This window comes from Rattus norvegicus, chromosome 8, assembly GCF_021556685.1.
Source record: "Rattus norvegicus strain SHRSP/BbbUtx chromosome 8, alternate assembly SHRSP_T2T, whole genome shotgun sequence".
Classification (NCBI taxonomy): Eukaryota; Metazoa; Chordata; class Mammalia; order Rodentia; family Muridae; genus Rattus; species Rattus norvegicus.
In genome coordinates this window covers 46,380,922-46,406,122 of record NC_141541.1, presented here as the reverse complement: position 1 = coordinate 46,406,122, position 25,201 = coordinate 46,380,922, and the positions used below count along the sequence as shown (strand labels likewise).

The following is a 25,201-nucleotide window of genomic DNA, read 5'->3' as shown; positions in this document are numbered from 1 at the left end:
ACACTGAAGTAAGGGACAGGTGGTTGAATTAAGAAAAGCCTGGAAGAAGCTGAGGAGAAGGGCAATCCCATAGAAAGAACAACAGTCTCAACTAATTCAGACACCTGAAATCTCTCAAATACTGAGGGAGGCATTCAAGAGCTGGTCCAAGGCCCCTGACACATATATAGCAGAGGACTGCCTAGACTGGCCTCATTCAGAGAAGATGAGCCTAATCCTCGAGCATCTTGAGACCCCACCCTGGGAAAAATCAAGGAACACAGAGGTTCAATTTCCCAAAAGCAAGTTTCAGTTTCAACTTATTTTGTCTATTAAGGTGGTTCTCTATTAACTTTGCCACAAAAATCTCCAAATTTTCAATAATTCTCTAAAACTCTTCTACTGTTACTATGATAAAAGACCATGAACAAAATCATCTTGGAGTAGAAAATCATATTTTCTCTTACAAGTTTTTGGGTCCTGATCTATCACTGAAGGATGTCAGGCCAGGAATTCAAGGCAGTAACCATGTAGCAGAGACTATGGAGAAATGTTATTTACTGGTCTTCTTCAGGCTCACATTAACCCACATTCTTATACCTCCTAAAACCTGCCTAGGGGTGGCATCACCCACAGTGTACTGGGCCCTCCCGCGTCAATGAACAATCATGAACATACCACAAAAAATATGCCCACGGGTCAATTCGATATAAAAAGTTCCTCAATGGAGATTCCCTCTTCCCAAATGTGTCAAGTTGCCAACCATTCATCATGGATAATATTCAGTGTTTTATGAATAGTTGAGATTTAAAATAATCAAAGATATAAAACTCAGTTTAAAACTTCACATGAAATCTGATAAAATTTCAGTGTAATTTTTATTTCTCATTTTACACACGGAGATTTCATATTTCCTGGATGTGTTATCTTTGACCTGCTACCTTTAACTTCCATTCCTTCCCAAGACCTTATCTAAATGCCTCTCAAAACATTTTCGAGGTCTTTTGTCCAAATAATTCAGATACTATATTGAATCAATTGTCTTTAACTTCACCAGGGAAACATGCATCTGTGGTTAAAAAATACAAAGAGATATCAAACAGTTTTGCTGAATAAATATGGTAGATATGCACACACACACATACACACACACACACACACACACACACACACACCATGTTTGTCATAGTGTATTTTAGCAATAAAATGTACTTCTTTATATTTACAAGTTAGATATTAGACATCTAGCAAATACTGGCTTTAGAGAGTAATGTATTGTTGTCCAGTGAAGGATACAAAAACAAGAATACAGATACACAAAGACACAAAGATGATTGAGATTTGATTTCATATGACAAATGTAGCTAGTTTTCTGCATAGTCATACATACAAGTACATATTACTTTACTCAGATCAATGGACAAAATTGATAATGTGCTAATGTTTACAATAAAACAACAAAAGAGAAGAGCTACTCAATGCTATTTTATAGCGGTAAAATGAGAAAAGTATCAATCGTACACACAGTGAGAAAAAAAATCTATTTAAAAATGATGAAAAGCGGACATCAAATTTAAATTGAGAAGAAAGAAAGTTAATATGAAAAAATTTAAACAAAACATAATACATATAATATATATCAAAATAGAATAATTAAATAAAGAAGTAGTGTCAGAATTATAGCAAATGCAGACAATCTCTTTATTGTTTAAGTATAGGCTCAGAGAAGTCCAGTTTCTGATCAAAATATTCTCCTGCTCAAAGTTTTTCTCAAGGCCACTTTAACATCTTTGTTCCTCAAACTGTAAATTAAAGGGTTCATCATGGGAACCACAATGGTATAAAAAAGAGAAGAGAATTTCCCATCATTGATAGATAGAGCTGAGGTAGGTTTGAGATACATGAATGCACCTGATCCAAAGAACAGAGAAACAGCAAGCATATGGGAACTACAGGTGCTGAAGGTTTTGGACCTGCTTTCAGTGGATTTTATTTTGAGAATGCTGAAGAGGATAAAACCATAAGAGATAAAGATGATGAGAGTGGGCACAATTATGTCTTTTCCTGCTACAATGAACAGCTCTATCTCATTGACATAGGTGCTGGTGCAGGAAATTTGCAGTAAAGGGAGGAGATCACAGAAATAGTGGTTGATGGTATTTCCATCACAAAATGTCAGTCTCAGGATGCATCCAGTGTGTATCATGGCACCAGAAAATCCCATGAAATATGAACCAAGCATCAGATAAAAACATACCTTAGAAGACAAGGTAACATTATACAATAGTGGATTGCAGATTGCCACATAGCGATCATAGGCCATTGAAGTCAGCACATAACACTCAGAAATGACAAAAAAACAAAAGAAGTATAACTGGGTCATACATCCCATGTAGGAGATAACATTCTTTTTTTGTATAAAGTTCATCAGCATTTTGGGTGTAATCACCGAAGAATAACAGAGATCAATGCAAGACAAGTTAAACAAGAGAAAGTACATGGGAGTGTGGAGGTGAGAATTTAGCACAATTAGAATGATCAAGGTCAAATTTCCCAATACAGTTATCATGTATACTACGAAAAATAGTAGGAACAGTGGTATTTGGAGCTCAGGTTGGTCTGTTATCCCTAAGAGAATGAACTCAATTACCACAGAACCATTTTCAAAAGCCATTCTTTTCTCAGAGAATCTGTAGAGACAGAAACGTAAGTGAAATTTCAGGAAAAGAAGAATTTAGAAACACATTTTCTCTACCATGATACAAAACATCATTGTCTTCCTCAATTAGCATTTAGAGGTTAATTACCTTATAGAGCATCACTAGTATACCACAGCTTTGAAAAGTGACTTAATATTGTTAATCTGACTACTCGAAAATTCAAAGGCAAAGGGCAAATTCGATGCACAGGAGCTAATTGCCCTTCTTTCTTCTCATCCTTTCTTTGTTACTTCTGTCTCTCCTTGATTCAAGGGAAAATTTTAGCAATCTGCTGGGGACCTATCTCTAGACTGCTCTTCAGCATACATAGGAAAATGAGCAGTATTTCCAATATTAAGCAAAAGAAACCAACTCTTTAATATGTATATATAATATAGAGAGATTTCACTAAAATTCACAAATCTAGAGAAATTGGCCTTCTTTATAGAAATGCAGCTGATTGAATAAGACACTGCAGTTTGCATTTATAGTGACTCTGACATGTCTCTTAATCTATCTAGGATATTTTTTCTGTTTAATTCTCTTGAACCTTAGACTTGCTCTTAATGTTATAGATTTTTGGACTGTGTTTGACAACCAGGCCTCTATGAAAACAAAAAACAAAGAAAACCTTAGAAGAAATACTGTATCATCTATGTGAAATCAAAGAACAATTCTACTCACGTAAACAGACAAAATAATATCTGTTGCTAGAACTAATGGGAGAGAAAATGGCCCAAGGGAAGAAAAATCAATCTTCAAGATTAAAATAGTTTTGAAATCTAATGTGCAACATATTAAATTCAATTAATGGTGAACTGAAAATAGAATCCATCTGAAATTATCTTATTATAGGTATATTTACACAAACACACAAGTGTGTATTAAAATAGAGGAAAGACATGTGAAAGGGGCTCAATGCTGGGTCATTTCACAAAGGATACTATACATCATAAACACTCTACACAGTATTTATTTCTCAGTAAATGTGTTCAAGAAAATTTAAGCTTTCAGTATGAATACATTTTAGAACTTACCTTATTTAAGAGAGAAATCTTATTGGTCCCTTTCATTAATATTTGTTCCTCTTACTTTGGAAAGAAAACATCGGGCCCCAAAGAACTGGGTCCTTAATTTTTTTTGTGTGCTCTGGACATCTTTTCGAATCATGTTCATGTGTAATAATTATAGTCATAATTCTCTAAAGAGAAAACATGAAAACAGCTTTCATATTTGCCTCCTAAAACGAGACACTAGACATTTTATGTGGCTTTAATTGCATATTAAACATCATAAGCAACACAGAATCATTTTTAGCTGCTTCCCAGGAAACACATAGCAGATACAAAAAGGAGATGAGGTGATGCTATTTAGATGCCTACACATGTATACTTCCTTGGGAACGCAGAATTTCATTTAAGAATACCCTCCTCTTGGGGGATTATTCCTTCTCCATGCTAGAGCTAAAGCTGAACTCCCAGATTCCAACTCCCTCTCTCTTTAGGGAAAACTATTGTTATGGTTATTTCTCAGTCTGTCACCATGTTTTTAATGTTAATTTTCCACAGAGTCTTCCCTCAGGCTTTCTTAAAACTAGAAGTAAAGATGTTTACAGCATGTCATAACACACACACACACACACACACACACACAGTATTCTTACATGTGTTTCTCATAATTAGGTTTAAGATTATTTTGCTCATTTACTTTTTGTTTGTTATTGCTCCGTGAATGTATGCATGTAGATTAGACAAGTTCTGAACCACTAAGCTGCCTTCCCTAGCCCTCTAACATAATTAATATTCGGATCGATAGTTTAGAACACATTCTTAGAACATCTCCTGGAAGGCAAAGGAAAAACACCTCAGATATTGTCCCTGAAGGGGTAATGACAAAAGCCTTAGACGGACTGGGACAGTTGACTTCACTGGTGACACCTGTGGACTTTTCAGATTCAGGAAGCTTCCTTCTCTTTGTATCTAACACTTTGACAGTGCTGGGGAACTAACCTGTAAATAGAATCCTCCATCACCTGCTGTATAACATCCTCAACACTAAGACATGTGCCCACAGTCTCTTCTCTCACACAGAGACCACAGCCCTGATTAAAGGAAACATTCTGCTTCTAGATATATTTGTTGTTGATATCAGGAACTGCTTTTGCCTCCAGCAGTGAAGTCAACTGCACACCTGTTAGCCATATATTCTCAGCATACCTTTGGTTCAGCTCCCAGCGTTGCATGCCTGGTAGCAGTCACACCATATTTCAAATAAAAGGCAGACCTTTCCTACCCCCTTCCCATTTTTCTCCCTTCTCCCTATCTCACCAAACCCCCATGTCTCCACCAACCCAATAAACCTCTCCTTGTGAGACTGTGTTGGCCTTTGTGGTTTGTCCGGACATGAGACATGATTTCCATCCCCACATTTGTCTGTTTATTTTATTTTCAAAATGCCCCATAGATCTGATCTAACAGTCACTCTACTTGTTTACTTTGATACTTTCTTCTCTGTGCCTGTGTGCACAGATACTTCACGCTCATGCTGCCTGAGTATATTTTAGGGGTTGCCCATGCTCACCCTGTTCTGGCAACATTTGAGCATATTAGATAAAATATATTAAAATTCTGTCAAGTGGCCCAATACTGTAATGTAAACACTCAAGGGGTTACAGCTGGAAGACTGTGGCTGTCAAGTAAGCATGGTCAGCCTAGTCACTCACATGATAGCCTAGACTGTACAGTGAAACCTTGACACAGCAACATAAAGTCAGTTAAAAGCAAAACAAAAAATGAAAATTGAGTCAAATAATATCAAACATACAAAATTAAAATTTGTCATTTTTTTGGCAAAGAATCCAGTTAATAAATATTTTGCATTTTTGTGGCTCACCCAGACTGTAAAAACTCCAGAGACCACCAGAAATCACAACTTGATGTAATTGCATGGGGGTCTTTATTCAAGCTTAGCTTGGGCCACCAACCTTCCTGATAAGCTACTTATACCTGTCTTCCCGCTTAACAATCTCAAAATCATGTCTGGAGCTCATGCATCCATAGCTTGACTAACCAGAAATATCAAGATATTTTGAATTCTGCACACTTTCTAACATGAGTGAGGGACAGAGAGCACCATACAGAATATGAATGATAATCAGAAATGCAAGAAACTGCATTCCTTCTGTACTCCAAAGTGGAGCAGTCCTTCTAAGTACCTTCCATTGGTTACCTAGCAACAGCCAGATAGGCCTGGATTGCTATAAAAGGAACTGTTTAGCTTCTCTGACTTTCTGACTCTCTGATTCTCTGACCCCATTCACTCTCCCTGATTCTTATCTCCCTCTTTCCCCTTCCCTCTCGACTCTCTCTGGACTCATGCTCCTAGCTGGCCTCCTGTCTTCTCTTTCTCAGTCTCTCTCTCTCTCTCTCTCTCTCTCTCTCTCTCTCTCTCTCTCTCTCTCTCTCTCTCCCCCTTCTCTGTCTTTCCTCCTTCTTTGCCCCTAATCGCTTCTCAACCCTCCCCCCCTTCTGATGTTCCCAAATAAAGAGTATTCCACACTAGACCTGTCCTATGGCCAATACCTGTCATACGATGGGCCTGCTGATGTACTCCCTCCCACGGCACCATACTGAGCTCTACAAAACACATCAGACTGAAGTATCTTTTTATCAGTAAGTGATAGGGATTTATTCTTAGTGACTTAGACTTAGATGCAGACTCTGTTGTTCCCAGACATTCATGTGATAATTCTTGTATAAATACTAAGGGCTAATGACTGAAATAATTTTTTTTTAATTATTTAATACTTAATAATAATTCTTTGGTTTCTGGGCAAACATCCCCCTCCCCCCTCCCCTTCCTTATGGGTGTTCCCCTCCCAACCCTCCCCCCACTGCCGCCCTCCCCCCACCAGTCTAGTTCACTGGGGGTTCAGTCTTAGCAGGACCCAGGGCTTCCCCTTCCACTGGTGCTCTTACTAGGATATGCATTGCTACCTATGAGGTCAGAGTCCAGGGTCAGTCCATGTATAGTCTTTAGGTAGTGGCTTAGTCCCTGGAAGCTCTGATTGCTTGGCATTGTTGTACATATGGGGTCTCGAGCCCCTTCAAGCTCTTCCAGTTCTTTCTCTGATTCCTTCAACAGGGGACCTATTCTCAGTTCAGTGGTTTGCTGCTGGTATTCGCCTCTGTATTTGCTGTATTCTGGCTGTGTCTCTCAGGAGCGATCTACATCCGGCTCCTGTCGGTCTGTACTTCTTTGCTTCATCCATCTTGTCTAATTGGGTGGCTATATATGTATGGGCCACATGTGGGGCAGGCTCTGAATGGGTGTTCCTTCAGTCTCTGTTTTAATCTTTGCCCCTCTCTTCCCTGCCAAGGGTATTCTTGTTCCCCTTTTAAAGAAGGAGTGAAGCATTCACATTTTGATCATCCGTCTTGAGTTTCATTTGTTCTAGGCATCTAGGGTAATTCAAGCATTTGGGCTAATAGCCACTTATCAATGAGTGCATACCATGTATGTCTTTCTGTGATTGGGTTAGCTCACTCAGGATGATGTTTTCCAGTTCCAACCATTTGCTACGAATTTCATAAAGTCGTTGTTTTTGATAGCTGAGTAATATTCCATTGTGTAGATGTACCACATTTTCTGTATCCATTCCTCTGTTGAAGGGCATCTGGGTTCTTTCCAGCTTCTGGCTATTATAAATAAGGCTGCTATGAACGTAGTGGAGCACATGTCTTTTTTATATGTTGGGGCATCTTTTGGGTATATGCCCAAGAGAGGTATAGCTGGATCCTCAGGCAGTTCAATGTCCAATTTTCTGAGGATCCTCCAGACTGATTTCCAGAATGGTTGTACCAGTTTGCAATCCCACCAACAATGGAGGAGTGTTCCTCTTTCTCCGCATCCTCGCCAGCATCTGCTGTCACCTGAGTTTTTGATCTTAGCCATTCTCACTGGTGTGAGGTGAAATCTCAGGGTTGTTTTGATTTGCATTTCCCTTATGACTAAAGATGTTGAACATTTCTTTAGGTGTTTCTCAGCCATTCGGCATTCCTCAGCTGTGAATTCTTTGTTTAGCTCTGAACCCCATTTTTTAATAGGGTTATTTGTTTCCCTGCGGTCTAACTTCTTGAGTTCTTTGTATATTTTGGATATAAGGCCTCTATCTGTTGTAGGATTGGTAAAGATCTTTTCCCAATCTGTTGGTTGCCGTTTTGTCCTAACCACAGTGTCCTTTGCCTTACAAAAAGCTTTGCAGTTTTATGAGATCCCATTTGTCGATTCTTGATCTTAGAGCGTAAGCCATTGGTGTTTTGTTCAGGAAATTTTTTCCAGTGCCCATGTGTTCCAGATGCTTCCCTAGTTTTTCTTCTATTAGTTTGAGTGTGTCTGGTTTGATGTGGAGGTCCTTGATCCACTTTGACTTAAGCTTTGTACAGGGTGATAAGCATGGATCGATCTGCATTCTTCTACATGTTGACCTCCAGTTGAACCAGCACCATTTGCTGAAAATGCTATCTTTTTTCCATTGGATGGTTTTGGCTCCTTTGTCAAAAATCAAGTGACCATAGGTGTGTGGGTTCATTTCTGGGTCTTCAATTCTATTCCATTGGTCTATCTGTCTGTCTCTGTACCAATACCATGCAGTTTTTATCACTATTGCTCTGTAATACTGCTTGAGTTCAGGGATAGTGATTCCCCCTGAAGTCCTTTTATTGTTGAGGATAGCTTTAGCTATCCTGGGTTTTTTGTTATTCCAGATGAATTTGCAAATTGTTCTGTCTAACTCTTTAAAGAATTGGATTGGTATTTTGATGGGGATTGCATTGAATCTGTAGATTGCTTTTGGTAAAATGGCCATTTTTACTATATTAATCCTGCCAATCCATGAGCATGGGAGATCTTTCCATCTTCTGAGGTCTTCTTCAATTTCCTTCTTCAGTGTCTTGAGGTTCTTATTGTACAGATCTTTTACTTGCTTTGTTAAAGTCACACCAAGGTACTTTATATTATTTGGGTCTATTATGAAGGGTGTTGTTTCCCTAATTTCTTTCTCGGCTTGTTTCTCTTTTGTATAGAGGAAGGCAACTGATTTATTTGAGTTAATTTTATACCCAGCCACTTTGCTGAAGTTGTTTATCAGCTTTAGTAGTTCTCTGGTGGAACTTTTGGGATCACTTAAATATACTATCATATCATCTGCAAATAGTTATATTTTGACTTCTTCTTTTCCGATCTGTATCCCCTTGACCTCCTTTTGTTGTCTGATTGCTCTGGCTAGAACTTCAAGAACTATATTGAATAAGTAGGGAGAGAGTGGGCAGCCTTGTCTAGTCCCTGATTTTAGTGGGATTGCTTCAAGTTTCTCTCCATTTAGTTTAATGTTAGCAACTGGTTTGCTGTATATGGCTTTTACTATGTTCAGGTATGGGCCTTGAATTCCTATTCTTTCCAGGACTTTTATCATGAAGGGGTGTTGAATTTTGTCAAATGCTTTCTCAGCGTCTAATGAAATGATCATGTGGTTTTGTTCTTTCAGTTTGTTTATATAATGGATCACGTTGATGGTTTTCCGTATATTAAACCATCCCTGCATGCCTGGGATGAAGCCTACTTGGTCATGGTGAATGATTGTTTTGATGTGCTCTTGGATTCGGTTTGCCAGAATTTTGTTGAGTATTTTTGCGTCGATATTCATAAGGGAAATTGATCTGAAGTTCTCTTTCTTTGTTGTGTCTTTGTGTGGTTTAGGTATAAGAGTAATTGTGGCTTTGTAGAAGGTATTCGGTAGTGATTCATCTGTTTCAATTTTGTGGAATAGTTTGGATAATATTGGTATGAGTTCTTCTATGAAGGTTTGATAGAATTCTGCACTAAACCAGTCTGGACCTGGGCTCTTTTTGGTTGGGAGACCTTTAATGACTGCTTCTATTTCCTTAGGAGTTATGGGGTTGTTTAACTGGTTTATCTGTTCCTGATTTAACTTCGGTCCCTGGTATCTGTCTAGGAAATTGTCCATTTCCTGAAGATTTTCAAGTTTTGTTGAATATAGGTTTTTATAGTAAGATCGGATGATTTTTTGAATTTCCTCTGAATCTGTTGTTATGTCTCCCTTTTCATTTCTGATTTTATTAATTTGGACACACTCTCTGTGTCCTCTCGTTAGTCTGGCTAAGGGTTTATCTATCTTGTTGATTTTCTCAAAGAACCAACTTTTGGTTCTGTTGATTCTTTCTATGGTCCTTTTTGTTTCTACTTGGTTGATTTCAGCTCTGAGTTTGATTATTTCCTGCCTTCTATTCCTCCTGGGTGTATTTGCTTCTTTTTGTTCTAGAGCTTTTAGGTGTGCTGTCAAGCTGCTGACATATGCTCTTTCCTGTTTCTTTCTGCAGGCACTCAGCGCTATGAGTTTTCCTCTTAGCACAGCTTTCATTGTGTCCCATAAGTTTGGGTATGTTGTACCTTCATTTACATTAAATTCTAAAAAAATATTTAATTTCTTTCTTTATTTCTTCCTTGACCAGGTTATCATTGAGTAGAGCATTGTTCAATTTCCAAGTATATGTGGGCATTCTTCCTTGATTGTTATTGACGACCAGTTTTAGGCCGTGGTGGTCCGATAGCACGCATGGGATTATTTCTATCTTTCTGTACCTGTTGAGGCCCGTTTTTTGACCAATTATATGGTCAATTTTGGAGAAAGTACCATGAGGAGCTGAGAAGAAGGTATATCCTTTTGCTTTAGGATAGAATGTTCTATAAATATCCGTTAAGTCCATTTGTCTCATGACTTCTCTTAGTCTGTCTACATCTCTGTTTAATTTCTGTTTCCATGATCTGTCCATTGATGAGAGTGGGGTGTTGAAATCTCCCACTATTATTGTGTGAGGTGCAATGTGTGTTTTGAGCTTTAGTAAGGTTTCTTTTACATATGTAGGTGCCCTTGTATTTGGGGCATAGATATTTAGGATTGAGAGTTCATCTTGGTGGACTTTTCCTTTGATGAATATGAAGTGTCCTTCCTTATCTTTTTTGATGACCTTTAGTTGAAAATTGATTTTATTTCATATTAGAATGGCTACTCCAGCTTGCTTCTTCTGACCATTTGCTTGGAAAATTGTTTTCCAGCCTTTCACTCTGAGGTAATGTCTGTCTTTGTCTCTGAGGTGTGTTTCCTGTAGGCAGCAGAATGCAGGGTCCTCGTTGCGTATCCAGTTTGTTATTCTATTTCTTTTTATTGGGGAGTTGAGGCCATTGATGTTGAGAGATATTAAGGAATAGTGATTACTGCTTCCCGTTATATTCATATTTGGATGTGAGGTAATGTTTGTGTGCTTTCATTCTTTTTGTTTTGTTGCCAAGACAATTAGTTTCTTGCTTCTTCTAGGGTATAGCTTGCCTCCTTATGTTGGGCTTTACCATTTATTATCCTTTGTAGTGCTGGATTTGTAGAAAGATATTGTGTAAATTTGGTTTTGTCATGGAATATCTTGGTTTCTCCATCAATGTTAATTGAGAGTTTTGCAGGATACATTAACCTGGGCTGGCATTTGTGTTCTCTTAGGGTCTGTATGACATCAGTCCAGGATCTTCTGGCCTTTATAGTTTCTGGCGAGAAGTCTGGTGTGATTCTGATAGGTCTGCCTTTATATGTTACTTGAACTTTTTCCCTTACTGCTTTTAATATTCTTTCTTTATTTTGTGCGTTTGGTGTTTTGACTATTATGTGACGGGAGGTGTTTCTTTTCTGGTCCAATCTATTTGGAGTTCTGTAGGCTTCTTGTATGTCTATGGGTATCTCTTTTTTAGGTTAGGGAAGTTTTCTTCTATGATTTTGTTGAAGATATTTACTGGTCCTTTGAGCTGGGAGTCTTCACTCTCTTTTATACCTATTATCCTTAGGTTTGATCTTCTCATTGAGTCCTGGATTTCCTGTATGTTTTGGACCAGTAGCTTTTTCTGCTTTACATTATCTTTGACAGTTGAGTCAATGATTTCTATGGAATCTTCTGCTCCTGAGATTCTCTCTTCCATCTCTTGTATTCTGTTGGTGAGGCTTGTATCTACAGCTCCTTGTCTCTTCTTTTGGTTTTCTATATCCAGGGTTGTTTCCATGTGTTCTTTCTTGATTGCTTCTATTTCCATTTTTAATTCCTTCAACTGTTTGATTGTGTTTTCCTGGAATTCTTTCAGGGATTTTTGCGATTCTTTCAGGGATTTTTGCGATTCCTCTCTGTAGGCTTCTACTTGTTTATTAATGTTTTCTTGTGTTTCCCTAAGGGAGTTCTTCACGTCTTTCTTGAAGTCCTCCAGCATCATGATCAAATATGATTTTGAAACTAGATCTTGCTTTTCTGGTGTGTTTGGATATTCCATGTTTGTTTTGGTGGGAGAATTGGGCTCCGATGATGGCATGTAGTCTTGGTTTCTGTTTCTTGGGTTCCTGCACTTGCCTCTCGCCATCAGATTATCTCTAGTGTTACTTTGTTTTGCCATTTCTGACAGTGGCTAGACTGTCCTATAAGCCTGTGTGTCAGGAGTGCTGTAGACCTGTTTTCCTCTCTTTCAGTCAGTTATGGGGACAGAGTGTTCTGCTTTCGGGCGTGTAGTTTTTCCTCTCTACAGGTCTTCAGCTGTTCCTGTGGGCCTGTGTCTTGAGTTCACCAGGCAGCTTTCTTGCAGCAGAAAAGTTGGTCTTACCTGTGGTCCTGAGGCTCAAGTTCGCTCGTGGGGTGCTGCCCACGGGCTCTCTGTGGCAGCAGCAACCAGGAAGATATGCGCCGCCCCTTCCGAGAGCTTCAGTGCACCAGGGTTCCAGATGGCCTTTGGTGTTTTCCTCTGGCGTCCGAGATGTGTGTGCAGAGAGCAGTCTCTTCTGGTTTCCCAGGCTTGTCTGCCTCTCTGAAGGTTTAGCTCTCCCTCCCACTTGATTTGGGTGCAGAGAACTGTTTATCCGGTCTGTTTCCTTCAGGTTCCGGCGGTGTCTCAGGCAGGGGTCCTGCCGCTCCTGGGGCCTCCCCCATGGGAGCCCAGAGGCCTTATACAGTTTCCTCTTGGGCCAGGGATGTGGGCAGGGGTGGGCAGTGTTGGTCGTCTCTTCCGCTCTGCAGCCTCAGGAGTGCCCACCTGACCAGGCGGTGAGGTCTCTTTCCCCTGAAATAATTTTTTTAAAATATACATCATTTTAAAAAATAAGTCCTGGAAGAAAAGTGTTCTCAAAGTTCAATTGCCTGGTTCAACTGCAATGACAGGCAAGGTATGAAATTTGCAAGCCCAGATGCTAATTAAATTATTTGGGGCTAGCTTTGGCCTTACCCTCCTATAGACATGCCTTGCCCAGTGCTGGATCAGAACTAACATCAGGTTATTGATTAATAGATAAAAACTTTGAAATCGATTGAATGGCAAACCACTAGCTTCCACTACCATATAAGCAAAGAATGTCATCAGATACTATAATCTTAGGCCCTTAGGTCCCCATATCTTATAACTTCTCACATGCAATTTGAAAGAGTTCAATTTTTTACTAAATGAAATCATTTTACTATCTCAGCATTTTTACCTATTATCTAACAGTTAGATAGTCGTAAGACCAAAGTTAAATCATTTTCTTATTAAGACATACATGATATACCTTTATACTAATCATAAAATGAAAATTTATAAGAACTGCCAAAATAAAAATAGAAAAGATTAAAAGTGGAATGATCCCCCAAAATTAAAATATTACCACAACATAACAATCTTTAAGAAAAGATAGTAGGTGGAGAAAGAGTAACAAGACAACAAAATAAAATATTGAGGATATAGGGAAATAATCAATTAGTCCTTATATAAGAGACTTGGGATGACTCAATGAAGCAAAACAAAATGCATATTTATTCTGTCTGCATGAGGGTCACTTTAATCTTAGGGATACACATAGAATGAAAGTAAGGTTAGAGCAAAAACATTCTACATAAACATAAAGGTAATGAGAATATCAGTAAGAAGAGTTATATCTGACAAACTATATGTTAGGTCAAAAGATATGAGTTGGAACAATGAAGACATTATATACTGAGAAGTTGTCAATTCATCAAAGTTTTATATTAAAAAATAAATGAATGTGAGAGAGATGAGGGTGAGGTGTCCAGTAGTAACTGGAGCAAGGAGTGGGAACAGATATGACCAGGAAACATTGTATACATATATAAGTGTTTCAAAAGCATTTATTTTAATGTTTACTTGGAATTTCATGTTAGTATTTATTTATCTTTCTACATTACTTCCACCCCACCCTTTCCCTTCCTATATCCCTTAAGTTCATGGCCTTGTTATCTCTCTGTTTCTCTCTCTCTCTCTCTCTCTCTCTCTCTCTCTCTCTCTCTCTCTCTCTCTCTCATTTACACACATACATACACACACCTCAATGGCATCATTCTTCCTAGCTCTTTTATCATCTGTAGGGTTATTTATTTAAATTGTGCTTAAGATATTTATGTTCTATAGCAATAGAACAACAAATGCAGGGCCTATATACTATTTGTGTAGCATCCATGAAAATTAGTATGAAATTTCCTCCCACATATTATCTACAACACCACTCTATCACTGGCTTCTCCACTTGGACCCTTCTACTCAGTTTTTGGGATCACCATTGAAATAATTAGATAAGATGCCCAGAGCTTATCATAGAGATTTTGTTTCAGTGAACAATGGTGTATTCAAAAAGGATGAGAGACAACAATGGCCACCAAGAACACGCTAAATCTGTGCATGAAAATGTAGATCAAAGGGTGAAAATGAACTATTCTCTCAATGTATTCCATGATGGTTTTACACACACACACACACACACACACACACACACATACACACACACACACACACAGACACACACACACACTGAAATTTTACATGAGCATAAACAAAAACTTGAGTTCTTCGAAGAATTCAGAAAACAGATTTTTAGGTTAATAAACATAAAGCAGACTTAGAAAAATAAACATTACAGGTTCTGTATGATCCAAAAACACAAAAGGACGATGTTTAGTGTGACCAAGAAGGCAGAACAAAATGTAGTGTAGGTAAGTATAAGCAAATTATAATTATATCTATGTATACAATGGCAAACTCATTATTTTTATGCTAAAATAAGTAATAAGATATAATACAAAATGTTATGAATAATATGTAGTTATGTAACTGAAATTCTTTGATACAGATATATTTTCACTATGAATATTTATGAAAAACATTTATAAACATATTTATAAAATAAACCAATTCATTAAGTCCCTCTAGGGTTACTGTTATATCCTTGTATTTGGGAAAGACCACTAGAATAGACAGTGGAAATATTTCCATAGTGTGTTTTGTGTGTGCATGAATATTTTGAAAATAGGTAATTTAACAAGACTTATATGCAGGAAATTAAATTTTTATTGAATTTATTTAATATTAAAATTTCACTATTACCATATTACTATCTGTATGCTCTGTTTACTAGAACATTGAAAACATCAGTGGCTATTTCACAATAAGAAACAATGTCTTCTCTAACAGGAAATAACTGCCAATAACTCATTAGGAATGGGTTGACCTTAATGATGTCCCTGCTATCATGATTGAGTGAATATGGGCCAATTTTGTTCAAGTCCTATGTAGGGTACCACAGTTACCATAAGTTCATGAATGCAAGGGTTATGTCCTTTCTCAAAGAAATTCACATCACTCTTCCCCCATCTTTTGGCTCTTGCATGCTTTCTTCATTCTCTTCCACGATGTTTTCTGACTTGGGAGTGATATAGATGTTGTATATAGAAAAGAACATTTAACCCTTTCTGATTCTCAATACTTTTACCACTACTATGGTCTCTGCCTTAACTGTGCTATCCACTACTAAGTAAAACATTCTAAGTTTATGAGAATCTAATTTCTGGATATAGGCAACTTTTTAAAATGCAATTAAACCCCTTGCTCATTAGAAAAACAAAATTATTAGATTCCGTGACAAGGCTTATGGCCTACCTTTGCCATGGGCTGCTGATCAGGGATCATACACAGTATCATATAGAGTTCTCTCTTGTTGAGTAAAGTTCAAAAAAGTAATGAATGGTTATTTTTTGAACAGTCACGCTATTATTGAGATAATGGACACATTGTGCCTTACAGGAAGGTATTCCAGCTTCCAGGGTTCACAGATGGGTAAAATTGTTAAAACTTTTTCTCTACCAGCATCCTGCAGGATATACTCTAGCATCACAAGAGCTAGCAAAAGCATAAAAGCTTCTAGCACATACTTAGCTTGATTTCTCAGTGTCCTTTGATTAAAGTGCATGGTTCCTTTAACTATAGAATATTAATATCCAATCTTAGTTGTAAATTAAGATCAATAGTAGTGCTTTTTATTGTACATCCAACCACAAGTCACGAGGTATCATACAATTGCCAATCATATGTGATTTTCTGGGAGTAGTGCTGTCCACTTCTGCATGGTGTTTTAGCTAAGGTTTCTATTGTTGTAGTAGAACATCATGAACAGAGGCCTCTTGAGAAGGAACGGGTTACTTCAGCTTGAATCTTTAAGATCCATCATCAAAAGGAGTTAGTCCAGGAACTCCTGTATTTACCTGGCAGAGGCCATAAAAGGACAGTACTAAGAGCATTACTTCCATGACTTGCCCACCCTACTTGTTATAGAAATCAAGATCACCTGCCCATGTGTGGCATTTCCCCATAGTGGGCTAGGCAACCAATCATCAATCATAAAAATGTTCCATGGTCCAGTTTTATGGAGTCATTTTCTCAACTGAGGTTTCCTGTTCCTAGATGTCCCTAGCCTATATCAAAATTATGTAAAAGGTAGTCAGCATAAAAGTTGTCTCCATTGAAACTTCCTTTGAATTATATTTTGAACATATCATCCTGTTTAGTATTCAAAGCTATAGTGAAATTGTTAAATTTGAAAGGAGTACCAATATTTAATCACTACAGTTCCTTCAAATATAGTAATGCTTAGTGTTACTAGTTTTCTAGAAAGGTATAGATTCTCTTCATGACAAATAATGGTGCACATGTTAACCAGAGACAGGTATAACATCTTCATTCATTTACACTTCATGCCTCAGTCAAATATAATAATAATGTATTCATCTAGTCCCATGCATCTCATGGGAAATGAAGTAGAACAGCAAAATAGACGTTTTCTCAAAACTAAAGCTATGTCTACCAAGGGATCCAGCTATCTCACTTCTGGGCAAGCAGCCAAAGAACAGATGATTTTTCAGTCGTGAAATATAAAAGAAATTACATAGTTTTCTATAAAAGCACAATGATTTTCCAATATTCTTAAAATGCCATTGCACACATCAGAGATATGGTCTGATGCAAACGGCTCCATGATGTCATCTTCACTATTAAAAATGAGTAATTTGTGAGAGTCCTGTGATTTTCCTTTGACCATTTACCATAAAAGGAATAATGATATACTCTTTGAAATTTCCTAAACAAAACAGACGAGCAAGTATACATAAACTGACATCAAAAACCTCAGAAATTGTTTTTACAAATCTTTCCTCCTAGCCAATTTTATCTGCCCATAATTAATTCTTAAGAACTTGAATGAAAAATGTATGTTTCACGATTAGAAGTTGATGATACCTTCCAATCAATTAATAATCCTTTCAAAAATTGTTTTTCCAATTCCTCATCATCCTTTTTGTGGGTGATAGAGCTTTTATAACTAGCAATGAGTAGAGCTCACAGGGAAGATGCTTGGAAAGAACTCTATCTTATGATGATCTTGGGCACACCAAAATCATACTTATTCATGGACAGGACAGCTGCGGTGCCTCTCAGTCTATGCATCAGCACGTCTTCAGTGGGAGTCCCGAGTTTCCCATTCTCAATAGTTCAAAATTGCTGATCCTACTGCAGCAGCTTCCATGAGTATCACGTTTAGGGAAATCTTTCCCTGGTACCCTGAAAGGTCCCACAGACCATGGGATCAGGTCAGTATCATGAGTATTTGATCTCTCTATTTTCTGAAGTGGATTGGGTTCTTCAGTTGATTTGAAATTATATCTGCAGAATATTTTATGTATTGCTGCTAATCTCACAGAATACACATTTCATCATGTGTTGATTTTCCTATAAACTTCTTCACCCCCTGTGGTGGGTAATATGAAAGAAGGACAATAACAATAGTTTATTGCAGTGAAGGTGGTCTGACATCTTCTGTGTGTTGTGTATGAACATAAACAGTGGAAGAGATATGTAATGAAACAGAAACCTTTAATAGGCTAAGATAATAGTTTACAAAATTAGAAATAGTCACAATGTTAACAAGTCCACCTCTAAGTGTTAGTAAGTGGAACTGAAAACATATGTCTATATAATAACCTTAGTTCTTATAAATATGTGTATATTTAGGTTATAATTCATAAGTAAATGCTCACTGGTTTTTGTACTTTTATTAAATTTTTATATGCATAATGTTCATAATTTTCCACTCCCCAAATCTTTCCAGATCCTCCCACCTCTTTATCTATTCAACTGTATGTTATTTCTCAAGCAGAGACAAAAACAAACAAATAGAATATGAATGAAATAAAGGATGCGAAACCTAAAACAAATAAAATTAATATCTTCCAAAAACTCCCACAAAACAAAACCAAATAAAGTATGTGGTATGTCTTGTAGAAACTTATCAGGTATATATTAACTACTGAGTGGAGAAACAAAACGTTATACATCCATTCTTCAAAATATATTTAGTTGTAAGTAGTAATAAAGCACAAACTCATTATAAAGTTTGGATGAATCTCACAAACATATGAAAAGAAAATCAGAAAGAAGAATATATTATTCAGATTTATTTAATGAATTGTATAGAATAGAGAAATATATAGGTATGAAAAATTCCAAGGCATTCATTACAAAGACATCCATGACCTTATAGAGGTTTCAAATATGCAGATAGGTGAAATATAGAAATCAGGGGAAGACCCAGACAGCTCAGAAACACATCTCCAAGATAACAAAATAGCAAAGAGAAAACCTAAGCATGCAAATCAAGACAATGAAAAGAACCAAAGAGAAGCTGTGAATCAGTCATTCACATAGGAACCATAGCAGAAAACATTGTCAAAAGAGCAATAGAATAATCTGAAAACATTGCAGTTTCTTTTAGTAAGAAATATCAGGACCAAATTGCAGCCAATCTTTTCCCAGCTGCACCAGCAAAGTATGTATTCTCCTATGCAAAAAAGAGGGATATCATCTTGTTTTCTACCCAAAAAAGAGTATGACCAAGAAGAGAAAACTAAGAAATGCTGTTTGTAATAGCATTATATGGAGGAAGAATTCCCAGTCAAATTCCAAAAGAGACTGGTTATCCCAATATTGTCTAGTGAGGTAATGTTTTTAAAATGCTGTAGATTGAGTCTATATTAAAAAGTGAAAGACATGATATCAAGATTAATAGATTACTCTGAACATTTTTAATGAGCATTTTTACACTAAGGTTCTCTAATCATATTAAACTCTCTAATGTCGATCATCACACACACAGATATACATATATAAATATACATATATATATATATTCACAATATTATTATGGTAAATGTGACTAAAATGTTTTTGAGTTGTATTATAATCTGTAAAGTAACAACTGAATCAAAACAAAGGAATTTCAAAGAGACATAATTAAACAGCATTGTTGAATATGATACTGACTAAACACTTTTATTTTATTTAATCATCGGCAGACTATTTTTTGAACAAACTCTAGAATAGCAATTTTACAAAGCCTTTAATTAAAAATGACTACTTCAATACATTTAAATACTGAAATTACACATGACAACTGTGTGGAAATAACAAAAACTTATGCCAAACATAAGAAATTAAAAAGAGAAATTACCTCAGTATGATGAAAAACTAAGAGAGTGAAGCAGGGACTACCCCAGGTAAAATATTGGATTTGAAACAATTATCATAAAGATAATAAGTTTATCACTAACACTTTTTCCTGCTCAAAGTTTTTCTCAGGGCAAGTTTAACATCTTTGTTTCTCAAACTGTAGATTAAAGGGTTCATCATGGGGACCACAATGGTATAGAAGACAGAAGACACTTTCCCCTCATTCAAAGATCCAGCTGAGGAGGGCTTTAGGTACATAAATGCACAGGAACCATAAAACAGGGAAACAGCAATTATATGGGAGCTGCAGGTGTTGAAGGCTTTAGATCTGCCCACATTTGATTTTATTTGGAGTATATTAGAGAGGATGAAGCCATAAGACATAAAGATGATAATACTGGGTACAGCGATATCTTTCCCCCCTACAATGAAAATCTCTACCTCGTTTACATAGGTGCTTGTGCAGGAGAGCTGCATCAAAGGCAGAAGATCACAGAAGTAGTGGTTGATGGTGTTCCCATCACAGAAGGTCAGTCTCAAGATGCATCCAGTATGGATCATGGCATCAGAGAATCCCATCAAATATGAACCAAGCATAAGATAAGAACAGACTTTAGGGGACATGGCAACATTATACATGAGTGGATTGCAAATAGCCACATAGCGATCATAGGCCATTGCTGTCAAGGCATAGCATTCAGAGATGGCAAAAAAACAGAAGAAGTAGAGTTGAGTCATACATCCTGCAAAACTAATAATGTTCTTCTTTAGAACAAAGTTCATCAGCATTTTGGGTATAAAAACAGAAGAATAGCAGAAGTCTATGAAAGACAAGTTAAAGAGGAAAAAATACATAGGGGTGTGAAGGTGAGAGTTCAGCACAGTTAGAAGGATTAGGGTCAAGTTCCCAAAGGCAGTGATCATATACATAACTAGGAAAACTAAGAACAGGGGTATTTGGAGGTCAGGGTTATCTGTTAATCCCAAGAGAACGAATTCAGTTACCAAAGAGCCATTTGTGAGGACCATTCTTCTGTAGTAGAATCTGTGGAGATAAAAGGGGAAAAGTGAAAGTAAAGTGGAACAGAGTATTTACAACTGATGTTTTCCCATACATATGACACATATCCTGGGAAGGCCTATACATCACTCTCCTGCTTTCTGGAGTATATAAGAGACTAAGACAAGAAACGTTAATCAAGATTAAATTGATTCAGTTATAAAATATGATTCAGTTCTGGAATCTCAGTGTTCCACATTTTAACAATACTAAACAATGCTTTGGTACACATACACACACATACTCACACACACACACACACAAATGTGTATATATATATATATATACATATATATATGTATACATTTGAGTCTGAACAGATTACATCCTACATTTGTCTACTCACACTGTATAACTTATATTCATACCAAACACATAAAAGGTGCTCTATGTTGGAAGAATCATATGTTTATTGTCTTCATTTTTGGCATCTCACAATGAATAAATTTTTCGAAGAAAGTTATAAATCTTATATGATTTATATCAGTTTTTGCAGATATCTCAAGAAAGTTCTTACAGATAATTTAAAATTAACATAGACTTCAAAACATACATTAAAAATAACATAGACTGAGAAAGTTGTGCATATGTATCTGTGTTTCTATGTATGTATGGTATGAATATTTGTGAAAAGGAGGCCATAAACATAAATGAAAACATAGTTTCTTATATAAACATGTTTGAAATTAGGAAGAGGAAGGAGAAATGATGTGATTATATCAATCAGAAAATGGTAGAAATCATTTTATAAACTTATCGTGGGGAGAAAATATGTCTTTTAATAACTTCTTTCGATAAGGATGATATCATCCCATAAGTCAAGTTTCTTTGAAGTCAAGAATCTGAAACACAAAACTAATTTCTCATATTGCTTGGAAATGTTTATGAAAAACAGATCATAAAGTTAAGAGTGATTCCTTAATCCTCTAATGAGCTATATAAAAGAATAAAGAGTTTTTCTCATCATCACTCAAACTGTAGGAGACACCAAATAATTTTATTTTTTTACTTCTATACTGTACTGGGTTTACCTGTGAATTGACAGTAAAATATTCCTCAGACTCTTCCTGTAGCACAGATTGCAGCTATGAAACAGAAATGAGGTACTTTTTTAACTTGCTGGCCCATGATATATCTTTATGAACTTAGGGAGCAAGATATGACCTTCTCTTTAGGGATTAACATGTCATTTGTCCTTATGCCAAAATTGAACTCCCACTGACCTCATCTCTTAAGGGAAATCTTAGTTTTGGTTCCTCTTGGTTTTGTCATGAATATTTTTTGCTTGTTTGTTTTCCTGTTTGTCTGTTTGACTCACTCTCTCTCTCTCTCTCTCTCTCTCTCTCTCTCTCTCTCTCTCGCTCTCTCTCTCTCTAACTCTCTCTCTTTAACATTCCAGATTTATTTATTTATTTATTTATTTATTTATTTATTTATTTATTTATTTTCCTCTTGATCCACCCACTGATGGTTACCCTGCTGTTTCTATGAAGACGTCCCCTACCTTAGACCCATGCAGACCTCTAAATTCCCCAAGGCCTCCAGTCTCCTGAGGGTTAGGTGTATCTCACTGAACATAGAACAGGCATACCTCTACTGTATATGTGTTTGCATCCTCATAAAAATTGGTGTATGCTGCCTGCTTGATGATCCAGTGTCTGAGAGACCTCAGAGTTCCATGATGATTGACACCGCTAGTACTTCTACAGGGTGGCCCTCCTCAGTTTCTTCCAGGTTTTTCCTTAATTCAACAGCAAGAGTCAGCAGCTTCTGTTGCACATATCTGCACTGGACTCTTTCAGCTGCTTGTGTGGTCTTTCTGGGGATAGGCATTAGGTAGGTTCCTTTTTATGAGCGTTCCATAGCCTCAATAATAGTGTCAGGACTTGGTACCGAGCCTTCAGCTGGATCCCATTTTGGGCCTGTCACTGGGCCTACTTTTCCTCAGGCTCTTCTCCATTTCCATCACAGATGATCTTTCTGACAGGAAGAAATATGGGTCAGGGTTTAGACTGTGGGACACCTACCCGAGCCCTCACTTTAATGCCCTGTTTTTTTACTGGACCTGGGGTCTACAATATGCCAAATGCTTGTGTATTTTGTCTGGGGTACACTGATCCCTTTGAGTCCTAAGAGTCTTTCACCTCACAAGTCTCTGGTACATTATAGAAGGTCCTCCAAGTCTTCTACCTCCGAAGGTTGCCTGTTTCCATTCCTTCTGCTGGCCTTCAGGGCTTCATTCCTTTTAGCCCACCTAATACCTGTTCATGTTCGCCTCTTTCCCCTGCCCCACCCCATTTCCCTCCTATGTCCCTTCGTCCCTCCCTCCCCACTTGTAATAGCTTTCTTCTCCCACACAAATGGGATTGAGGTATCCTTACTTGGCCACTTCAGCTTATGCACATTGATGTGTTTTGTGAACTATCTTGGATATTCTTTTTTTTTCATTTTTGGTTATTATCCACCTTTTAGTGAGTACAGGCCATGCATGTCCTTTTGAATCTGAGTTATTTTATTCAGGATAATTTTTTCCTAGTTCCATCCTATTGCCTGTAAAACTCAAGGTATCCTCATTCTTAATAGCTGATCAGTACTCCATTGTGTAAGTTAACAACAACATATTCTGTATCCATTCTTCTGTCAAGGGACATCTGGGTTGTTTCCAGCTTCTGGCTATCACAAATAAGGCTGCTATGTACATAGTGGTACACATTTGGGGTATATTCCCAAGAGTGGTATTGCTGGGTACTCAGGTAGATCTATTTCCAATATTATGAGGAACCTCCAAGTTGATTTCCAGAGTGCTTGTATCAGTTTGCAATCCCACCAGCAATGGAGGAATATTCCTCTTTTCCCTCATCCTCTCCAAAACCTGTTGTCCATGGTTATTTTGATTTGCATTTCCTTGATGACTAAGGACTTTGTACATTTCTGTAGGTGCTGCTCAGCCATTCAAGGTTCCTCTAGTGTGAATTCTCTCTCTCTCTCTCTCTCTCTCTCTCTCTCTCTCTCTCTCTCTCTCTCTCTCTCTCTCTTTGCTTAGCTTCTTGAATTCTTTATATATTTTGGACATTCACCGTCTATCAGATGTGGGGTCAGTGAAGACTTTTCTCTGTCTGTAGGTTGCTGATTTGTCAAATTGACTATGTCCTTTGCTTACAGAAGCTTTCCAGTTTCATGAGATCCCACTTATCAATTCATGGTCTTAGAGATTGAGTCATTGGCGTTCTTTTTAGGAAATTTCCCTGTTCCAATGAGTTCAAGGCTTTATTCTGCTTTTTCTTCTATTAGATTCAGAGTATCTGGCTTTAAGTTCAGGTCCTTGATTCACTTGTTATTGACCTTTGTGGAAGGTGACAAATATGGGTCTTTTTTCATTTTTCTAGACACAGACAGTCAGTTTGATCAGCACCATTTATTGAAGATGCTTTCTTTTTCCCATTGTACATTTTTGGCATCTCTGTCAAAGATCAAGTGTGTGTACGTGTATGGTTCAATTACTGGGTCTTCAATTCTATTCCATTGATAAACTTGTCTATATCAATACCATGCAGTTTTTATCACTATTGCACTGTAAAAGAGCTTCAGTGCAGGGATGGTAATTCTCCAAGCCATTCTTTAATTGTTAAGAATTATTTTTTCTATTCTGGGCTTTTTGCCTTTCCAGATGAATTTGAGAACTGCTCTTTCTGTGTCTTTGAAGAATTGCGAGGGGATTTTGATAGGGATTGCATTGAATATGTGGATTGCCTCTGGAAGGATGAACAGTTTACTATATTAATTCTGCCAATCTATGAGTATGGGCTATCTCTCCATTTTCTGAGATCTTCTTCCGTTTCTTTCTTGAGAGACTTAAAGTTCTTGTCATACAGATCTTTCATTGTTTGGTTAGAGTTACCCCACAATATTGGATATTATCTGTGCCTATTGTGAAGGGAGTTGTTTCCTTAATTTCTCTCTCAGACCATTTATCATTTGTATAAAGAAGGATACTGGTTTATTTGAGCTAAATTTATTTCTGGCCATGTTACTGAACATGTTTATCAGCTGGACAAGTTCTCTGGTAGAATTTTGGGGTCACGAATGTATACTATCTTATAATCAGCAAATAGTTATACCTTTATTTTTTCTTTGCAATTTGAATCCCCTTGATTTGTTTCTGTTTAATCTAGCACAAGGAGCATTATATTTGATAGATATGGGGAAAGTGTGCATCCTTGTCTTGTCCCTGATTTTAGTGGGATTCCTTCCATTATCTCTCCATTTAATTTGATATTTATTGTTGGTTTGCATTAAATTGATTTTATTATGCTTATGTGTGGGCCTTGAATTTCTGATTTCTCCAGTAATTTTAACATGAAAGGGTATTGTATTTTTTTCAAATACATTATCTGCATCTAAACAGATGATCATGTGGTTTTTTTTTCATTGAGTTTGTTTATATAGTGGATTATGTTAATGGATATCCAAATATTGGACCAACCTTTCATCCCTCGAATGAGGCATACTTGATCCTGGTGAATGATTGTTTTGATGTATTCCTGATCTC

At 37.1% G+C, this 25,201-nt stretch overlaps 2 protein-coding genes across 4 annotated transcripts; both read right to left on the bottom strand.

Annotated features, from left to right (window-relative positions):
* Positions 1–1,720: 1,720 nt before the first annotated feature.
* Positions 1,721–8,185, bottom strand: Or8b49 (olfactory receptor family 8 subfamily B member 49). 2 transcript variants are annotated; one of them, XM_087563239.1, is made up of 2 exons: positions 8,177–8,185; positions 1,721–2,659 (listed from the first exon to the last, which is right to left on the bottom strand). In XM_087563239.1, exons 1-2 carry the CDS (start codon positions 8,183–8,185, stop codon positions 1,721–1,723), a joined length of 948 nt encoding a protein of 315 aa, XP_087419365.1. The 2 variants fall into 2 exon arrangements, with proteins under 2 accessions (XP_087419365.1, NP_001000806.1); NM_001000806.1 differs by lacking the exon at positions 8,177–8,185 and having other exon boundaries at positions 1,721–2,653.
* Positions 8,186–19,688: 11,503 nt separating this feature from the next.
* Positions 19,689–23,272, bottom strand: Or8b46b (olfactory receptor family 8 subfamily B member 46B). Of its 2 annotated transcripts, XM_087563255.1 has the most exons (2): positions 23,265–23,272; positions 19,689–20,622 (listed from the first exon to the last, which is right to left on the bottom strand). In XM_087563255.1, exons 1-2 carry the CDS (start codon positions 23,270–23,272, stop codon positions 19,689–19,691), a joined length of 942 nt encoding a protein of 313 aa, XP_087419381.1. The 2 variants fall into 2 exon arrangements, with proteins under 2 accessions (XP_087419381.1, NP_001001020.1); NM_001001020.1 differs by lacking the exon at positions 23,265–23,272 and having other exon boundaries at positions 19,689–20,621.
* Positions 23,273–25,201: the final 1,929 nt, after the last annotated feature.